Source organism: Embiotoca jacksoni, unplaced genomic scaffold (genome assembly GCF_022577435.1).
Source record: "Embiotoca jacksoni isolate LCO1_2020_lvr unplaced genomic scaffold, fEmbJac1.0.p SCAF_20, whole genome shotgun sequence".
Classification (NCBI taxonomy): Eukaryota; Metazoa; Chordata; class Actinopteri; family Embiotocidae; genus Embiotoca; species Embiotoca jacksoni.
The window spans coordinates 4,846,222-4,863,064 of NW_027185341.1; the positions used below are offsets into that span (position 1 = coordinate 4,846,222).

The 16,843-nt window shown below is 41.8% G+C and overlaps 1 protein-coding gene across 2 annotated transcripts; it reads left to right on the forward strand.

Annotated features, from left to right (window-relative positions):
- The first annotated feature begins 436 nt into the window (after positions 1 to 436).
- LOC138202079 (uncharacterized) lies at positions 437 to 15,643 on the forward strand. Of its 2 annotated transcripts, none has more exons than XM_069155791.1 (12): positions 437 to 647; positions 1,381 to 2,246; positions 2,461 to 2,641; positions 4,112 to 4,251; positions 6,567 to 7,132; positions 7,926 to 8,199; positions 8,353 to 8,548; positions 9,389 to 9,573; positions 9,959 to 10,054; positions 10,465 to 10,629; positions 12,685 to 12,778; positions 12,903 to 13,631. In XM_069155791.1, the coding sequence occupies exons 2-12, from the start codon at positions 1,424 to 1,426 to the stop codon at positions 12,958 to 12,960; spliced, it is 2,778 nt and encodes a 925-aa protein (XP_069011892.1). In that variant the 5' UTR covers positions 437 to 647; positions 1,381 to 1,423; the 3' UTR covers positions 12,961 to 13,631. The 2 variants fall into 2 exon arrangements, with proteins under 2 accessions (XP_069011892.1, XP_069011891.1); XM_069155790.1 differs by lacking the exon at positions 12,903 to 13,631 and adding an exon at positions 13,642 to 15,643 and having other exon boundaries at positions 438 to 647.
- The last annotated feature ends 1,200 nt before the right edge of the window (positions 15,644 to 16,843 follow it).

Here is a 16,843-nt window from a genome sequence, read left to right on the forward strand (position 1 = left end):
GTGGATAATTTTAGTTCAATTACTGCATGTTTTAAACACACACACAAAAAAAACTTACATATTACACCATTAAAAAAAACCTTACAAATTAAACCAAAAATAAACCAGTCAAGGCCACTCAGACAAAAGCTATAACCTAAAGCTGGGCGGGTCCTCAGCGATTATTCAAGTGTTAAACGAAACCCGCTCTGCCCTAGTTCGCAAAGTGGGGTCAGGGGCCCCCTTCACGTCTCTGAAGGCGTCTTGGGATGCACTCGAGGATAGAGTATTACATTGCTCTGCAAACACCAACACATTTCTACAGTATAGATACATAGTGGTGAACTGAGGGACTAAATTTTCCCCGCCTTTTTATTCTCCCAGCATCGCGTTTCGCTGCGTGTTACTGGTGTTTTGTCTTCAGCTGCGGATGGCTGAATGGAGCCGCAGAAAAAAAGAGAGCTTCCCTGGCAGGCATCATCCCCCTCAGTCAGTCTGACCGCCCACAGTCCGGGGGGAGAAAGTGCTGCTTTGTGAATGACGGGAGCGGCGGAGGACAGAAAACTAACTTTAACCATTAATATTTCCGACGGGGGACGATTTCACGTTCAAAAAGTTTGGACAGCCCCAGCGAGCGATACCTGGCCTACGAGGACCGAGAAAACACAGTAAGTCGCTTCGCCTTTTGAGTCCTTGTGTGGCACTGATAGAAAGCAGATTGACAGGCTTTTTTTTTTTCGACGGAAAGATGCATGCATAGCAGCCTAACCGTGACCGGAATAACTGCCGGGAGATGGGAGATCAGTTCGGGCCAGAATTTTACTCGGTTATCTCTTCAATCTTCTTTTACTTCTCTCAAAGAGTGACTGTCGTACAAACTAATGTCGCCTCTTTAAGACACTTTGTCGCCAACGTGTGAAGATTAAGAAGGATGTAGAGATGAAACGCTACAAGCAAACTGCATCATATGTTTCACTAAATCTTCAAGAAATTGTACATGTCTAATGCATACTGCACCGTTTGTCCATTTAGTTTCTTAAATCCTATTGATTCACGTATGAAGCATTTCACCGTTTAATGCAATGTTTCCATCTGCTTGCCAATGTGTTTCGCAACATTTCATGACTCATGCAGAAGACGTGCATTCCCAGTGTCACCATGAACAATAAATAGACTCATTCATGATATTATGAGGTTTCTTCCCATAAGTCTGGTCTACGAGTCGGAAGCAGAATTAGATTACTTTGAACAGGCTTCTAATACATTTTCCAAAGCTTTTTTTTTTTTTTTTTTAAATATCTTGTCCTTTGATTTGATCTCAGTAGTATTTCAGTTCATATTAAAAGTCATTCAGTAGCTTTATTTTGCTGAGGAAAGCAACTGGTTGTTTCTTTTCTGCAGAAGCTTCCCTGCTGTCTGAGGCATTTCAGAGAGGCAGTAAATCATGGTGGTCAGTCTGGCCTGCATTGGCTGCCTCTGCCTGGTGCTGGTAGTTAACGGTGACCCCTGCCTCATCATCAGTGAGATCAACGCCGACAACCCAAGGCTGGACACCACTGAGTTTGTGGAGTTGTATCACACCAGTGGGCAGCGAGCGTCGCTGGATGGCTACACCCTTGTGTTCTATAATGGAAATGGAAATATAGCCTACAAGGTGCTGGACCTCAAGGGCCACAGCACAGATGACAGAGGTTTCTTCCTGGTGGGCTCGGTGGACATGCTGCCCAAACCGGCCATCCTCCTGCCTCCAAACACGGTACAGAACGGCCCGGACGCCATCGTCCTCTACCACACATCCGCCGCTCGCTACGGTGAAAAGATGAACGTCACCGCTGTTGGGTTGGTGGACGCAGTCGTCTACATGACTCGCCGCACTGGAGGAGCAGAGTTCCTCGCTGAAACTCTGACACCCGGGGAAATGGCCTTCGTTGAAGATGAAACAACGCTTGAAGGGGACGAGTCGATAGAGAGGTGCCTGATGTCCGAAGATCAGTGGGGCTTTCAGGTGTCCTCGCCCTCCCCAGGTCAGCGAAACAACTGCACCTGGCCCGCTGCTGCTGCAACCATTCCTATCATTACTGAGCTGAAGCTGGGCGGAGGGCAGGTAGATGGATTTGTGGAGCTGACAGAGGCTCCGGCTGCAGGTCCTTTGGTGCTGGTGGTGTTGGACGGGAGAACGGACAGGGTCAGCGTCGGAGTGGAAGTGGACGTGGAAACCTCGAGGAATGGACTGATCTCTGTGACCATAGAGAAGAACTACATGAAAGGTCAGTGTCCTGTTGTCACCATCTTGTTCCAGTGCTCTGGACAGTGCATTTAACACACACTTGAAGTATATCGTTGTATAATAGTACGATTTTTACAGCTTTTCTGGCTTTCCTGTGGAAAATATAGAGATTTCTAGTTTCTTTTAACAAATTTCATTCATTCGTAGATTTGTTTCACTATAAATTATTTGTTCCTGTTGTGGTTTCTTCTCAGGAGATGAGTCTGGGGCGGTGGCCCTTTACAGTGGCAGAGCTACAGACTTCCCCGTGGGCAGTCCACTGAGTCAGATACAACCTCTCGATGCATTTGTGTTTGCCGGACCTGGAAACAAGCCCAGTGCCAACCTCACAGAGACTCTCATCCCGGGCAGGCAGCCGTACCAGCTGAGCAACAGGCAAGAAGTCTTGATAGTTTACAGTTTCCCCTTACTGACAATTTCAAAAGTAAAATCACATGCAACAGTTAAAATCTGCCGTTTGGTGGTATTCATACTGTGTTGTAATGTTCAGTGGCTATTTTTGATGCTATAGTCTCAAGTGTTGTGCAACACATTGAGTGAAGTGCATCTCATCGGGTGGGGGTGTTAAGCTTGTGACCACTGTTCCTCTTTGCTAATGTGTCATTACATCTGAGCAGCAGTCCGAAGTAGCCTCTTAGTCACACTTACTCAGGGAAACTTCAAAGATAAATGCGCTCATACTTGACCGCCTAGTTTAATTTACACTTCTTTTATAAAAATTGCCAAGCTGTGTGAGGCTATATTTACTGCAAGTACAATGCTGCCTTGTGCAAAATGTTAATGTCACCATATAAATGTTTTCACAAAGACAATGCCAACATTTTGAAGATTAGCATGTGTGATGTTTACCCTGTTTACCATTTTAGTTAACAAGTTTGGTCATAAACCAATTTACTGGACAAATAGCAGTTGGGAGGATCAGTCAAGCTACTACAGTTTATTGTCTAGGGATTTTATGGTAATCCATCTAATAGGGCTGATTTAATTGTCCTTTTCTGTTCATTTCATGCCACTTCAAGCCTAATTATAGTTTAATACACATACACTTCATAATGAGGAGCCATTTAATGACATTTAACACTGGAACATATAAAAAGCACCTTTGATCGCCACCATTTTTACTGCAAATCTGACAAACTACCTCCTTCAAGTTATTAGGCTCCCCGTCTTCATTTGGCGTACAACCAAAATGTGCCCACAGTAGTGCTGTGGTGTTTGGCGTTGCAACTAAATCCATGATGTTAATGTTAATGGATGCTCATCTAAATGCTGTCAGTTTAATATTAGACGTTAAGCGCCCCAAGCTGAACAGTTGGTGTCTCTAATTGTCCACTTGTGTGCTATTAAATCAACAATAAGACATCACAAAAGGAGTGCCAGTCAAACCTCAAATGGTGGAAAACAACATGGAAATAGTGATGGTCATTTATGTTAGTTTCATTCAGCAGTTTTTACACAGATGAATGGAAATGATTCTAACAATAATGCAAACTGGTCAGCTTAAATAATTATGTAATAATTCTGACAAGCCTACGAATAGTTACGATATTTTACCAAAAGCCCAAAATGTCAACCTTATGGCGACACCAGATGATGGACTGGGGCCACACCAATATAGCATGGCGAGAAAGTATTAAAAAAAAAAAAAAAAAAAAAAACAGCATTAGAATTAGTTTTACTGTATTTCAAGGCCATATTTTTTGATAGTATCTGGATATAAATTTGTTTGTCTAATGTGCAAAATATGAATCTGTCACCCTACACTGAACCATTTCATATTATATCCCTTCAAAATAAGGGACTTTTAATAACCATTGCTTCTTAATGATTTAATTATTTCGACAGTTTGAGAGAGGGAGGCTTCTATCTCAGTCGCTGTGGTGTGGCTACCTGGGCCAGAGATCCCGGCATCTTCTGGGAGGCCCCACAAACTCCTGGGCTGCCCAACCAGTGCCCCTGGCCAAAGATCTGCCCTCACAGTATTGGTAAGTGTTTAAATGAGCTTCACACATTATTAATACCCGTGTTTCTAATTCATCTTATAGGTTCAGTCAACACAGATGTGCCTAAAAAAAAAAAGGCATTTCAATAGCACTTTCTTGTTCACCCAAGCTAATGGTTTTGGATAGGCCAATGTGGAAGCGTCTTAAACTGCAATACCATCGAGGGCCACTAGGGTTTGGCTCTAAAAAGGCTTTGGCTCCATAGACTCCCATTCAACTTCTCTCATGAAATACAAAGTCTATGCATTTTTTCCATAACTCATAATGGTGTCATTCGCTTAAATCACTCCTTATTAGTTTTCTGGTGGTCCATCTGAAAATAATAGCATTATTAATTAGATATTAGCCCTCAAAAAGTCTTCTATGGGGGTGTCATCTTTGGGGGCGTGTCTGTTTGATTTACAGGCCTTTAGTGCAGTCAGGTTTCTGCTAGAAGTGGGCGGGCATAATTTGCTCCGAGATCAAGTCAGATCTGCAGCTCGCTCCTCCCAAGCTTGTCCAAATATGGCTACTTCTGGTTCCAAAACAGCAAGATGGCGACTTCCAAAATACCAAACTCAAGGTTCAGAACAGCAGTTCACAAACCAATGGGTGACGTCACAGTTGATTGCTGCTTGGTTGGTCTTAGGGCAGACAGGACGCTGCATTGTTCACTATCGCCGCGGTGGTGTTACAAGTTGGGACATTGTGGGCCACAAAGAGCTACACATGTTTTATTATGTATACAAACAGGGATACTTTCAAATATATATATATATATATTTTTAATCTTGGTAAAACAAAGAGTAAATCTCAGAAAGAGACACTTGATTTAGCTACTCAGGATCTATTTGCTCAAATGCAGACAATATGCCAATTTTGGGGAAGTTGCAGATTTCCTCAATCTCCAGCTAGGGAGCTTAATCACTGGAACAAGTATTGCAAATAAATTAACCGAGAGCTGATGAGCTATGCTGCTCCAAGAGGAAACCGCAAATAAGTGAAATGAAAGCTGGTCTGTTTGTTGAAGAAGTTAGTTGTGCTTTCACCAAAATTGAGGAAAGGTTGTGCTTTATCATGTGACGTCCTGCCCTTTCCTTTGAACAGACGTTATTCAAAATGTTTCATTCATAAAAAACACTAAAGGTCATATAAGTAAGGTTGCATAATTTATATCTAACAGGAGAAAAATAAGACCATTGTTGAGATAAACTGATAAAAAAAAAATAAAAAAAACCATTATATTAATATTTATTAAGGTCAGGTGGTTTTAGGATTTTCTAATAGGACATTGTTACTTAAGCTCAGGCTCTAAATTTCATTCCTGTGTCTGTTTACTTCGATCAGTTCGGATTCCGATGTTATTTATAGCAGCATGAGATGTCAGCATTGCCCGGGGTTACACCCAGATTAGGCACATTTTAAACAAACTTATTGGAAGAGAAAACACTCCTCCAAGACTCTTGGTTCAGCTTTATTCAGCAATACAATGAAGATCAAGAAAATGACATATTGTATGTTACGGTCAGATTTAGCAAAAAGCAAGTTGTCCTGGCAGTAATAAAGAGAACTGACTCTGTCAGCAATTCCCTGTCCCTGTTTTTGGTTATTATTGTTCAAGCTTCATTTAGATTCACTCTGTGTTTGTTTGTTTGTTTGTGTACTTGCATGGCTATCTTTGTGAGGACCGGTGAAAATTTAAGACCTTGGGAGTGAGGACATTTTGGTTGTTCCTCAATTTCTGACACGTCTTCAAAGGGCTGTTTGAAGACTTGGTTTTAGGGTTAAAGTTTGAATTGGAGGACTTGTGATGTTTATAGAAAGAGAGGGAAAAGAAGTGAGTTGGTTTTACAGGATATGTTTATCCTTTATCGGTGGTGCTGGTGGAGGAAAAAGGGTGCAGCCTCAGGCAGTGTTCCCATTGAGCACCCGGATGGCCTGTGGGAAGAAGCTCCTTTTGAGCCGCGCCATGTTGGTCCTCAGGCTGCAGTAATGTTTTTCTAATCGAAGCACAGAAAACAGGCCATGATCTGGGCGATTGGGACCCCTGGCTATCCATATTGCTCCGGTTCTGCACTGCCGGGTGTTTATGTCCTTACTCAAAATAAGAGAGCACATGCATGACAACATCACCATCATTTTAAACACTGCAGTGTATGTTATCATCACAGAATGATGTACTCCTACTGTATTCTCCAATGGACATTACCTGGTATGAAGGATTTATACACTGATATTTGGAAAATGATACTTTCTCATTTTTGTCTTTGTTAATGAATTTCTCCATAGTCTTGTCAAACTATTTCTTGATGCTTTAGTGATTTCAGGAGGTACAGACTCACCGCCTCACCTCCCACCCTGGGGCAACAGTGACTTCCTGATCAATGAGCTGAACACGGATACGCCTGGCGCAGCTGAGGACGGAGAGTACATCGAGCTGTGGCACCCATCAGGCCGCAGAGTCTCCTTGCAGGGTATCTGGATCCTGCTGTTCAGTGCGCACAACAACAGACCCTACAGGGAGATCAGCCTGAGTGGACATTTCACCACCTCCAAAGGATACTTCCTGCTCGGCAGTGACAGGTTGGTGCCAGCTCCGTCGCTTCGCCTGCCTCCCAACACCATCCAGAACGGACCAGATGCCGTGGCGCTCTACCGCAGCCCTTTTGGCCCACCGTCAGCCACGCAAAGAGGGATCCCCACTAAAGGCCTGCTGGATGCAGTGGTATACCGACAAAGAGGATCAGACAGGGAGGCACAGGAGCTGAGTAAAGCTCTGACCCCGGGACAGCTGCCACTGTTGGAGGATCCAGAGGTTCTGCCTGGTGATGAGGCCCTGAGTCGCTGTAGAGGTCTTTACCCCTATGACCTGTCTGCTTTTTCTGTGAGTGCAAACATTTCAGAGTATTTTTCTGACATTAGGCAGCAAGTCGGGTGCTAATATATGTACCTGACTAACTAATGAACACTAGTAACAATAATGAAAGAAATAGTTCAATAGTAGGTCAATTTTCTCATCCTGGATACCATTCTCAAATCTGTTCATTATTAGGAAAACTACAGCCAGCAGCTAGTTGGCTTAGCCCAAACTTTGCACTATTCCTGCCCAAGAAATAGTCCTGCACATAACTTCCTGTAACACCATGTGTGATTTGTGCTAAGCTGAGTCAGTCAGACTGAAAATGGGAGAAATAGCCAACATGGATCTGTCCAAAGGAAAAAAAAAATACCCCCACCAGCACTTCTAAAGTTGGCTAAATATCTTTTTCTCATCTCATTTGTTAAATCCCCAAAGCACCAGAGCTTAAATATGGCAGACTTTCTGGAATTACTGTAACATGTGTACACAAAAAAGTTGTACAAATTAAATGGAAGAAATTTAAAGTATTCATCAAATGAGCTTTAGAGGGGTTGTTGAGGGATTATTGTCAGTTCTGGAAGGAGTCAGTCAAACAGTCAATGCGAAGCTAAGCTAAGCAGCTGCTTTATTTTACTGTACAGAAATGAGAGTGGTATCAAGCCACTGTGCAAGAACACTGGAGCCTCATAAAACATATGTCAACCTTTAAATATGTTTTTGCAAGTAAAGAAAATATTTTATTTTATTGCATTAAAAGGAAAATGCATGCGGTCTCTGATGTACTCGTAATGAATTTGTTGTTCATCAATCACTGTAGGTGGCTCCACCCACCCCTCTGAGGGAAAACAGCTGTCCCCGCCCTCCTCCAGCCCCTGAGGGTGTGGTCATCACTGAGGTGGCTAGTGGCCACTGGACCAATCACAGCCAGCAGCGGGCCTTTGTGGAGTTGCATGGGCCACCCAAGACAGACCTGAAGGGCCTGGTACTCTCCGTGTTTGACCAGGAGCGTATTGGAACCGTCATTGCACTTCCTTTGACAGGCTCTATTGACCAGGATGGATTTTACATCGTTGGAAATGTCACCGGAGCAGGTGGAGGCATGCTGCTGAGCTACGGCAACTTTAAAATGTTTCCCATCTCCTGCTTTATCCGTTTCTTGGTTCTTCCTGCTTCTTTATTCTTGCTTTGCACCGACTCTCCCATGCTTTCACAATAATTCTTCATCTCATCTCTCCCCTGCATAGATCAGACCTTCCCGGAGGGCTCAACTGTGCCAGTGCGAGGAGCAGTAATCCTGTGCTACGACCTCTTCAGTGTCTGCAGAGCCGGCACTGCACTGACCAACTCCAGCCTCAGAGATGTGCTTGTGTTCAGTGAAAACCAGCAGCTGCTTTCCTCTCTGTCCACCAGCAGAGGGGGACAAGTGATCCCAGCTGTCAGGTGAACACAGTGAACCCATCAGCATGAATCACTGACAACTTTTGTTGAACATTAATGATAAGTCTTAAAACCAATTAAAGATAAATGGACTTTTTGCATTAGCAGGTCACAGCAAAGGTGGCAGAGCTGCCATAGGTTTCAGTGTTTCTTTCCCTACCACACTTTAGGATGTGGACAGGAAGAGCTGGGGACAGAATCCACCCTGCAATTATTGGACAATACACTCTAGTACCTGAGCTTTAGCTGCTAAAATGTGACAAATCTGCAAAGGCCTTCACTTAATCATTTCGACGAGGTCCAATCCATCAACAGACTAAGAACCTGGTCAAAGGATCTTGGTTTCTTTTTATGATTTGTTCATTTTTAACTGCAGTAGATTACCATTAATTGCACTGTATGGAGTATGGAGGTTTAAATTGAGAAGACTACAACAACAAAAATCAGAAAGTCTGACAACCAGTTTGTCAGTTTTCGAGAAAAATATCTGTAAAGGTTGTAACATTATTTGGAGGAGGATTACTTTATCCACAGTCAAGTGACAGCACTTAAGATCACAGTCAAATGAATTAAGGCGTATTGTCATCTTTCTCTTTGTCCAGAATCACCACAGTTTGGCCTAAACAGACCTAAATTATGTATTTATACTAAGTAAACAACAGAGCATAGTGTAGTAGAAAGAAAATCACTGACTGACGTATTGAGAAACATGTTGTTATGGTCAAAATATTTCCATGAAGCTAGTTGCTATGCATGTAAATCTATTATCAGGTAGACATCCTCCTTTTCACTTTATCATCCTCATCACTCCTGTATGTGTTGTTGTATGTTCTGTTTGTGCAGGTCAGTGGAAGACGGTCCTGTCTCACTGAGCCGGTGCTCGTGTTGTGAGGTGAGGAGCCCATCCTCCTGGACAAGCTCATCTCCCACACCTCACAGCACTAACCTCTGTCCGAGCTCCGCCTTCTCCAGTCAAATTGATCTCTGCCTTGGGCCCCTGTCCAGTGACTGGCAGGAGCAGTCGGGAGGTGAGGCACCGAAACATTTACATTTGTAAATCAAAAATGCATAAAGTATAAAATCTAGGATCAAAGGAGAGATTAAGTAAATAGTAGAAATTGTTAAGCTGTTTTGGGCAATATTGATATAAGTAGCTTTATTTTGACATAAAGTAGAATATTTCAAACCACTGTGCCTAGACTTCAAAATGTCTTATTTTGAGGTGATAGTGATGTGCGGCAGACAGTCATGCACACTGCTGCACTGGAGGCACCCATCTTAGTTGGTGTAAAGCTGATTTCTTTTAGTCATTTGTCTATAAAAAAAAAGATCAAACTAGTAATTCTTCTAATGATCATATTAAAGTAAATATGTCTTAATAAAAGCTGACAGCCTCTTCTCTGTTCATTTTAGACTGCAGTGTCCTAATCCACGGGAAGAGGGTCGCTGAGGTGGCCGACTACTTGGAGCAGAGGTGTCACTGTGGCATCTCTGCATTGTATCTCCAAGGTGAGGCCCTCTGACACACTAATGACTGTCTAATGACCAGGAGAACAGCATGAATTCAATAATCAACGTTGCAGAAATGCCCAGTTGTAGCTGAGTCCAGGCTCGTTCTTACAGAGTAGGAAAGTGCATTTGACATAAGCAGACAAATAATGTAGCAACTCCCAGAAGAAGATCTCTCAAAAGCACAAAAGCAAACCTAGCAGCCACTTTCAGCTCTAAAAGCTTATTAATCATTTGGATGTTGGGAGGCTCAATTGTAGCCTTTCTGTGTCATTATTATATCCTGTACGGAATGAACGGCGACATTCAATTATCATCTTCCATCTCCGGCTCCCAGTTTACAGAAAAGCACTTATTGAGCAATTTCATATGTAATTTGTGAAGCATTTATTTGTCTGTTAATGTTCAAGGGGCCAACTTTTCTTGCGTGTCTGGGTGGCTGCGAGTATGGGGGAACATCCAGGCGCTGTCAGACCATCAAAAGGCCCTCATCATCCAGACATCACACATGAATCCTTCATCTGCTCAGGGAGATGTCTGTTCTTCTCCAACCACAGATCGCTACACAAGCACAGGTGAGATCCTTCTCAGTGCAGCTCCCCAACACGACACAGTTGGTTTAGAGTAAACTGCTACAGTAGTGCCACAGCTAATTCATACTCTTTTAAAAAAACAAACAGAACAGATACATAAAACACTCAGAGAGCGCAGATCTCAACCAAGGCCACTACCCTACTCTTCTATAATAGACACATCTTCAACCACATATGTCTAGACACGTTTCTAAAACTGAAGCCTTTCACTCAGCTGTTCCAGTTCTCATCTATAAAACCAGTGAGGCTTGACAGACCTGGCATTAACATTCCCTCTTGGGTGAAGGGTGATCCAATGACCAGAGGACAGCTGTTCACACTTGGCATTATCATGCATATCCACGCGTGTCTTGAGTGATACTAATGTACACATACAATCCCGAAACACATACAGACACAGGAATAGAGGAGGCGAAGCAACAGGCATTTAACACTACAAGACATCCTTGGTTACTGGAGCCTAATTTTAGTGTACAGTCTATTACAAATTTATGACGAATTTCATGTCTGTAAAAGTTCATGTAATCACCCCAGGACGGATGTTAATGCCAGGTGTGCCGAGCCTCTTTGTCCTAGAGTGCTCCAAAACGACAGCTTGCTATTTTAAGTTTTAACAAGTAGATGTGTATCTCAGAGAATTACTCGTACCCATGAATGTGGATTATCATAAGGACTCATTGTATTTCTTGATTAACCGTTGTCTCTTTCACTATTAAACTTTACTGCCACCTACGGGATATTAAGATGTATGGCATTTAAAAAAACGAATACCCTGTCCAGCAACGTTAGTAGAAGTGAAACATATTTTGTGGATCCTGTCCAAAAATGATTAGATTTCTCTTCTGGCTGTGCTACACACTTCCACCAAGTTTTATGAAAATCAGGCAGCTAGTTTTTCCACAATACCACAATAAAAAGGGGATTGAACTGTGGTACGATCTGGCAGGTTAGTCATAGAGCCAGAGTGGCACATTATCATCATCATGATTATTAGGATCTTAAAGTCTGTCCAGTGTGTTTTCAAAAGTTAGAAGGCATATTCCCTGCAAGAGACATCTTTACAGTGCATTTCACTCTGGAGCCATAAAAGTTATTGAGATGTTTGATAACTGGAGAGATACACTCCAAGGATAACAATGCACACGGTGAGAAGGCATAGAAATTCAAGATTGCAACGAGATGGGTTATTATGTGACAAAGGTTAAGTGATCAGCGTCTGACAGCTAAACAAAACAAAAAGAACCTCAAAGGGGATAAAAGTAAAAATGCGAAACACTATTTACCCACAGACACACATAGGATATCAGTTGTCCAGTGATTCTTGTTTGTTAATTTCTTAACATATCTCATTAATGGAGGTGAGGTGATGGATTTTCTCTTGGTTGCAATCTGCAACCTCACCGCTAGATGCCACTAAATCCTGCACACTGCTCCTTCAACATAATAATTCGAACTGGTGTCAGATGAGGGATTCATGGGAAATAATGTATGTACAGAAACCATCTTTACTGTTTTTATTGTATCACATTGACAGCAGCCTCTCTGTTACTGCAGGCTGTTTTTTTTGGCACCAGGTGAGGAGAGCTACTAAGAGGAAGAGTTGCAGCAACAGGCCACACACCTCCAACTTCCAACTCCACTCTGCCCTGCTGTTATGGAAAAACTACTTATAATGTATAGATCATGGCTTTTCATGTATGATTAATAATGGCCAACTACCAACGGGCATTCTCATTAAATTGTCAGTGTTGGCTTCAGCATGGAAAACGCACTTGCTGTTACAAGTAGTAACAAAAGCTGTGACCAAATCCAACAAGATTGCAGGACTATATAGTTGAAATGTGGGAAGAAAAATCATATTTTTCAATATTAAATATTAGATACACTTCTGATCCTGACATTTTAAAACATATATCCTTTAAAAGGATGGTTTATGCTATCTGCATATAGGATCTGGGGGAAACAAATCCTGTTGCTGCATTATGTTTTAAATCATGCACCTGTTCAGAACTGAGCTTTTACTTCTGTCCCTCCTAGCGTCTGCCCTGGGGTTACAGATAGGCCTGATAGTGGCAGTGCTCCTGCTGCTGGGACTGGGAGCTGCTCTGTTCATGTATTTCTACAGGAGGAGGTGAGGATTTTTCTTTATTCCACTTATCTCTCTCTTTTGTACTTATCACAGATGTTTCTAATTACCTATTTACACACTGACAGCAACATTTAATGTCTGTATTCTTTGCTTGAAATCTCCACAGATTTTTCACATTTGTTTCATCTTTTGACGCCTCTTATCATAGCGAGGGCTGTGAATAAGTAGGACTTTCAAAATGTAACTGAGAATGTATTCTGCTTATTTAGCTTAATTGAACAGTAGGATGGAACAAGTGCCAACAATACCCAGACCCATAAATGCTGTTATTTATAGTAATTACCATATACACACACAGGGAGTCATGTGGTGCAGTTTGAACCCCGAGTGAGATTTAGATACACTGTATGTATTAATGGAGCTCTATAAAGTGTATCAAAGTATGAACTGACATAAATGTGGATCGAACATTCATATTTCTGTCCCAGCCTTGTAGAATATTTTCCAAAAGGACAACATGTAACCACTAAATATCAGGTTCCGTTGTTAGACTATCGCGTCGACTTACAGACTTCAACACCAGCCATACAATTTTACTGCTACTTTTTCTTCGTTAGAAAAAATGCGAATCCCTATCGCTCTCTCTGCCGTGTGTTCAACTCACAAATAAATGCAGGAAGTTCATGACTGTGTTTCAAAGTTGTTAAAAGTCCAGTAAAAGCAACAAATCACAGCTTCAAGTAGTGCCGGTAGATAAAGGCCAGTTGAGAACAGAGTGGGCACAATCAAAAGGTAAAATTATAAAACTTTCGGATTAAAATACTTCTGGTACGGACCTGATTTGAAACTGTGGTGTGATTGCAATGTGTTGATTGTGAAGGTCGGTGTTGATGTTGCATTCTCAGGCGCCCTCTGGACTACTACACCATGGAGCTGAGTGAACACGCAGAGGGACTGTCAGATCTATAATCCAGGCTCAGACATGTCACGTGGCTCGTGTGCGTGGAAGGACTCCGGCAGAGGCAGCGAGTGACGGGAGGAAAATCAGAGGCTCATTTGACCTGTACATATCTAAATTAACTGTGCGGCTGTTGTGAATTTAATGCCACCACAAGTGTCCTTCTGTGTGTCTTTGAACGATCGCTGATGAAAATGACTTGTTGCTTGGTTGCAGCCAGAGTGTGACTTGATGTTTCATGGCGACAGTTACATCGAATTAGGCAACCCATGAGCTGAATTTTAAAGCCCCAGATAGTAAAATATTTTTCTAAGGATCGATGTGCAGCCTTTGCCTGTGAACAGTGCTGGTTACTACTTTTAAGGGAAAGGAAGGTGTAAGGGAGTTTTTCTTCTTCTTTTTTTTTGAAATACTTGAGTCCTAAATGGTCATTTTTGTTGACTTGTCTCTGTTACTGTGGATAAAGCCTTTAAAATTGAACAAATAATCAACTATGCAGGAAGCTCAGCTGGTACAACAGTGTTTTAACCCAGATAATATTTGTTAAGCTCACTTTTATTCTTGAAATTGGGTCCTTCTTTGTTTTCCTGCTACATACAGACTGTAGTCACTCAAAGGACTTTAAATGTGAATGTCTCTGTGGTGCCTGTAACCCCTTTTGTATGATTGCTTAAAGCAAACTGTTTAAATTTTTCCTGATAGAAAAGTAGAGGAGTGTGTGACTCTGATGAAGTGATTTCTCTAATTAATGGTTGGTGGTCAAAGCTCTTCTATGTTTCACTTGTGTTTATTCTCCTGTGCCTTTGAGCTAAGTGTTTTTTGATCAGTTGAATCATCTTTTATTACAGGGAGATTGCAGCAAAGTGTCAATAGCACATATGTGATTGTAGTATTCTCCGTGGGAGAGCAGGGAGGGGCCTTTTCCCGCAATCTAAAATGATAAGTTATTGTAGAAATACAAAAAGATTCCAATTGGTCACGTTAGTTAGTGGGGCCACTTTACTTTTTTTTTTTTTTTAAGTCCACGTTCACGTCCATGTTGCTTCTTTCATCTGAGGAGGTGCACTAATTACCTTGGTAAGGAGATATTTTCTCCTCATTTCTTATTTCACAATATAATAATAATAATTGACATTTCTTGTTACAATTATGTCGAACTAATTTAACCCTGTGGAATCAGATTTTTGTTAAAGCAGTGTTGCTGCTTTTTTCAGCTTTTCCTGTAACTTGGAAAAAAAAAATATTCATTGTAAAATCAGCCAAATTAAAGCAAATTAAGGCTTTTTTGGCTTTTGCAGTGAGAAAATGTGTTGTTTTCCCTTTCAAATTCTGTTGTGATGTTTATGAAATGTATTTTATTGTAAACTTCTATATTTTTAGGTTCTGTGTAAAATAGTGCATGTAGTAAGGTAGAAAAAGAAAAAGCAGGTGAAGAAAACTGCACCTCAAGATGTAAAATTAAAATACTGACATGCAAATGTTTTGACGCTTGAATAAAATGTGAGGTATCTCCATCCTGAAGAAGCTACGCGATGCTGAATAAGTGGCTGAACAAAAGTTCATGTAACACTTCCACTGAGAGCTTGTCAGTTTTTGTTAACCTCAGTTGCATATTCTTTGGTCCAGACCAGCAGTATTGAAATCTAACACAACTCTAACTAAAGAGAAACAGGAATTTGCAAATCTCATTGCTGGGCACTAAAAGGCGGTGTGTGTGTGTGTGTGTGTGTGTGTGTGTGTGTGTGTGTGTGCAGTAAATATTCAAGATCTGCGACAGAGAACATACACACTGATCAGCATGCTACAGAAAACACTGGAACGAAAACGTTGCATCATCTGCATCCACAAGTCATCAATTAAAAGCTGTTTTTTCACTGTTTATTCCCAGTTAATTTTCCTTCTAATGTCATGCACATGTTCCAGGTTTGAAATAAAATACTTCCACAGATGTGCAATGAAGTTTTTCAGCTCCCGATTCGTCACTGCTTTCTGTTTGATATCTCCATTTCTGTTCCACAGTTTATTTTAAAATATATGTAATTATTATTGTAACTGATGTCCCTACAGTCTACTTTTATACTTTGGGGGTGGATGTGGCTCAGATGGTAGAGAGGGTTGTTGTTTTTTATGGTTTGTGTTGAAGGACGCACAAAATGCCATCTTATTGCAGAATGACAACGCAAGGGTCGAGTGACTCTTTCTTTTTTTTTTTTTTACTACGTTCGCCGAACAATTATCCCAATAACTTGCAGGATGCTACACTAATACTACCTTCACACAATTGTTCATACAGTAAGAAACTACTTTGTAGGTCTACCAGGTGTCCCGCTTTATGTGGGACTGCACAGCATTTCTGTCCTTTGGCCCACATCCCACATTTTGATCAGCTCTAGTTTTCAATGTCAATACTGCAAGACTGAAATTTCTTTAAATCTTTTTTTTTCTGCAGTCTCATTGAAGGCTGTTTGATGTCAATCAAACTGCACGAGTTGTTTATTTTCTAAGTTGGGCAGACATGACGAAATTCTGGACGACCTATCAGCATTGGTTACTTGTCCCGCACAAACATACTCATTGCCCCACATTCACTTCGTTGGGACCTGGTCACTACTTTAGAGAGCTTCAGAAACAGGGTGAGAGTGTGAAGCGTCTTCCTGGGGTTATCAAATGAACACATCCCCTCAGTGGTGTTTTGTGAAGTTAGGCCCAGGACACCTTGGAAAGGCTCAATGCACTAGAACTTCTCCCATCAATACCAACACCCGCCACCTGTGCTTTACCTGCTTCACATCTAGTCTAGTACGACTTCTGCCTGTATACTTTGGCGACATTATCTTTGCTGAAAGCCACAAGTTCATACCTGCTGTACATGACCACCAATACCATTCCTTCTTCGCCAAACCCAGAGACTGCCGCCATTTCCCTCACTGCCTGCCACAAGCTCTGTGCATGTAGTCAGGTAGAAAAAAACACACCACTGTTCAGAGAACAGACTTCCATACAGTTTACTTTTGTACTTTGGAGGTGGCCCAAGACAGCAATCCCTGTCCACATGTTTAAGTGTTCTTGGGAAAGACACTGAAGCCACAGTTGCTCCTGATGGTAGGAGAGCACCTTGAATGTCAGCTCTGTTGCCACCTCTAAGGTAA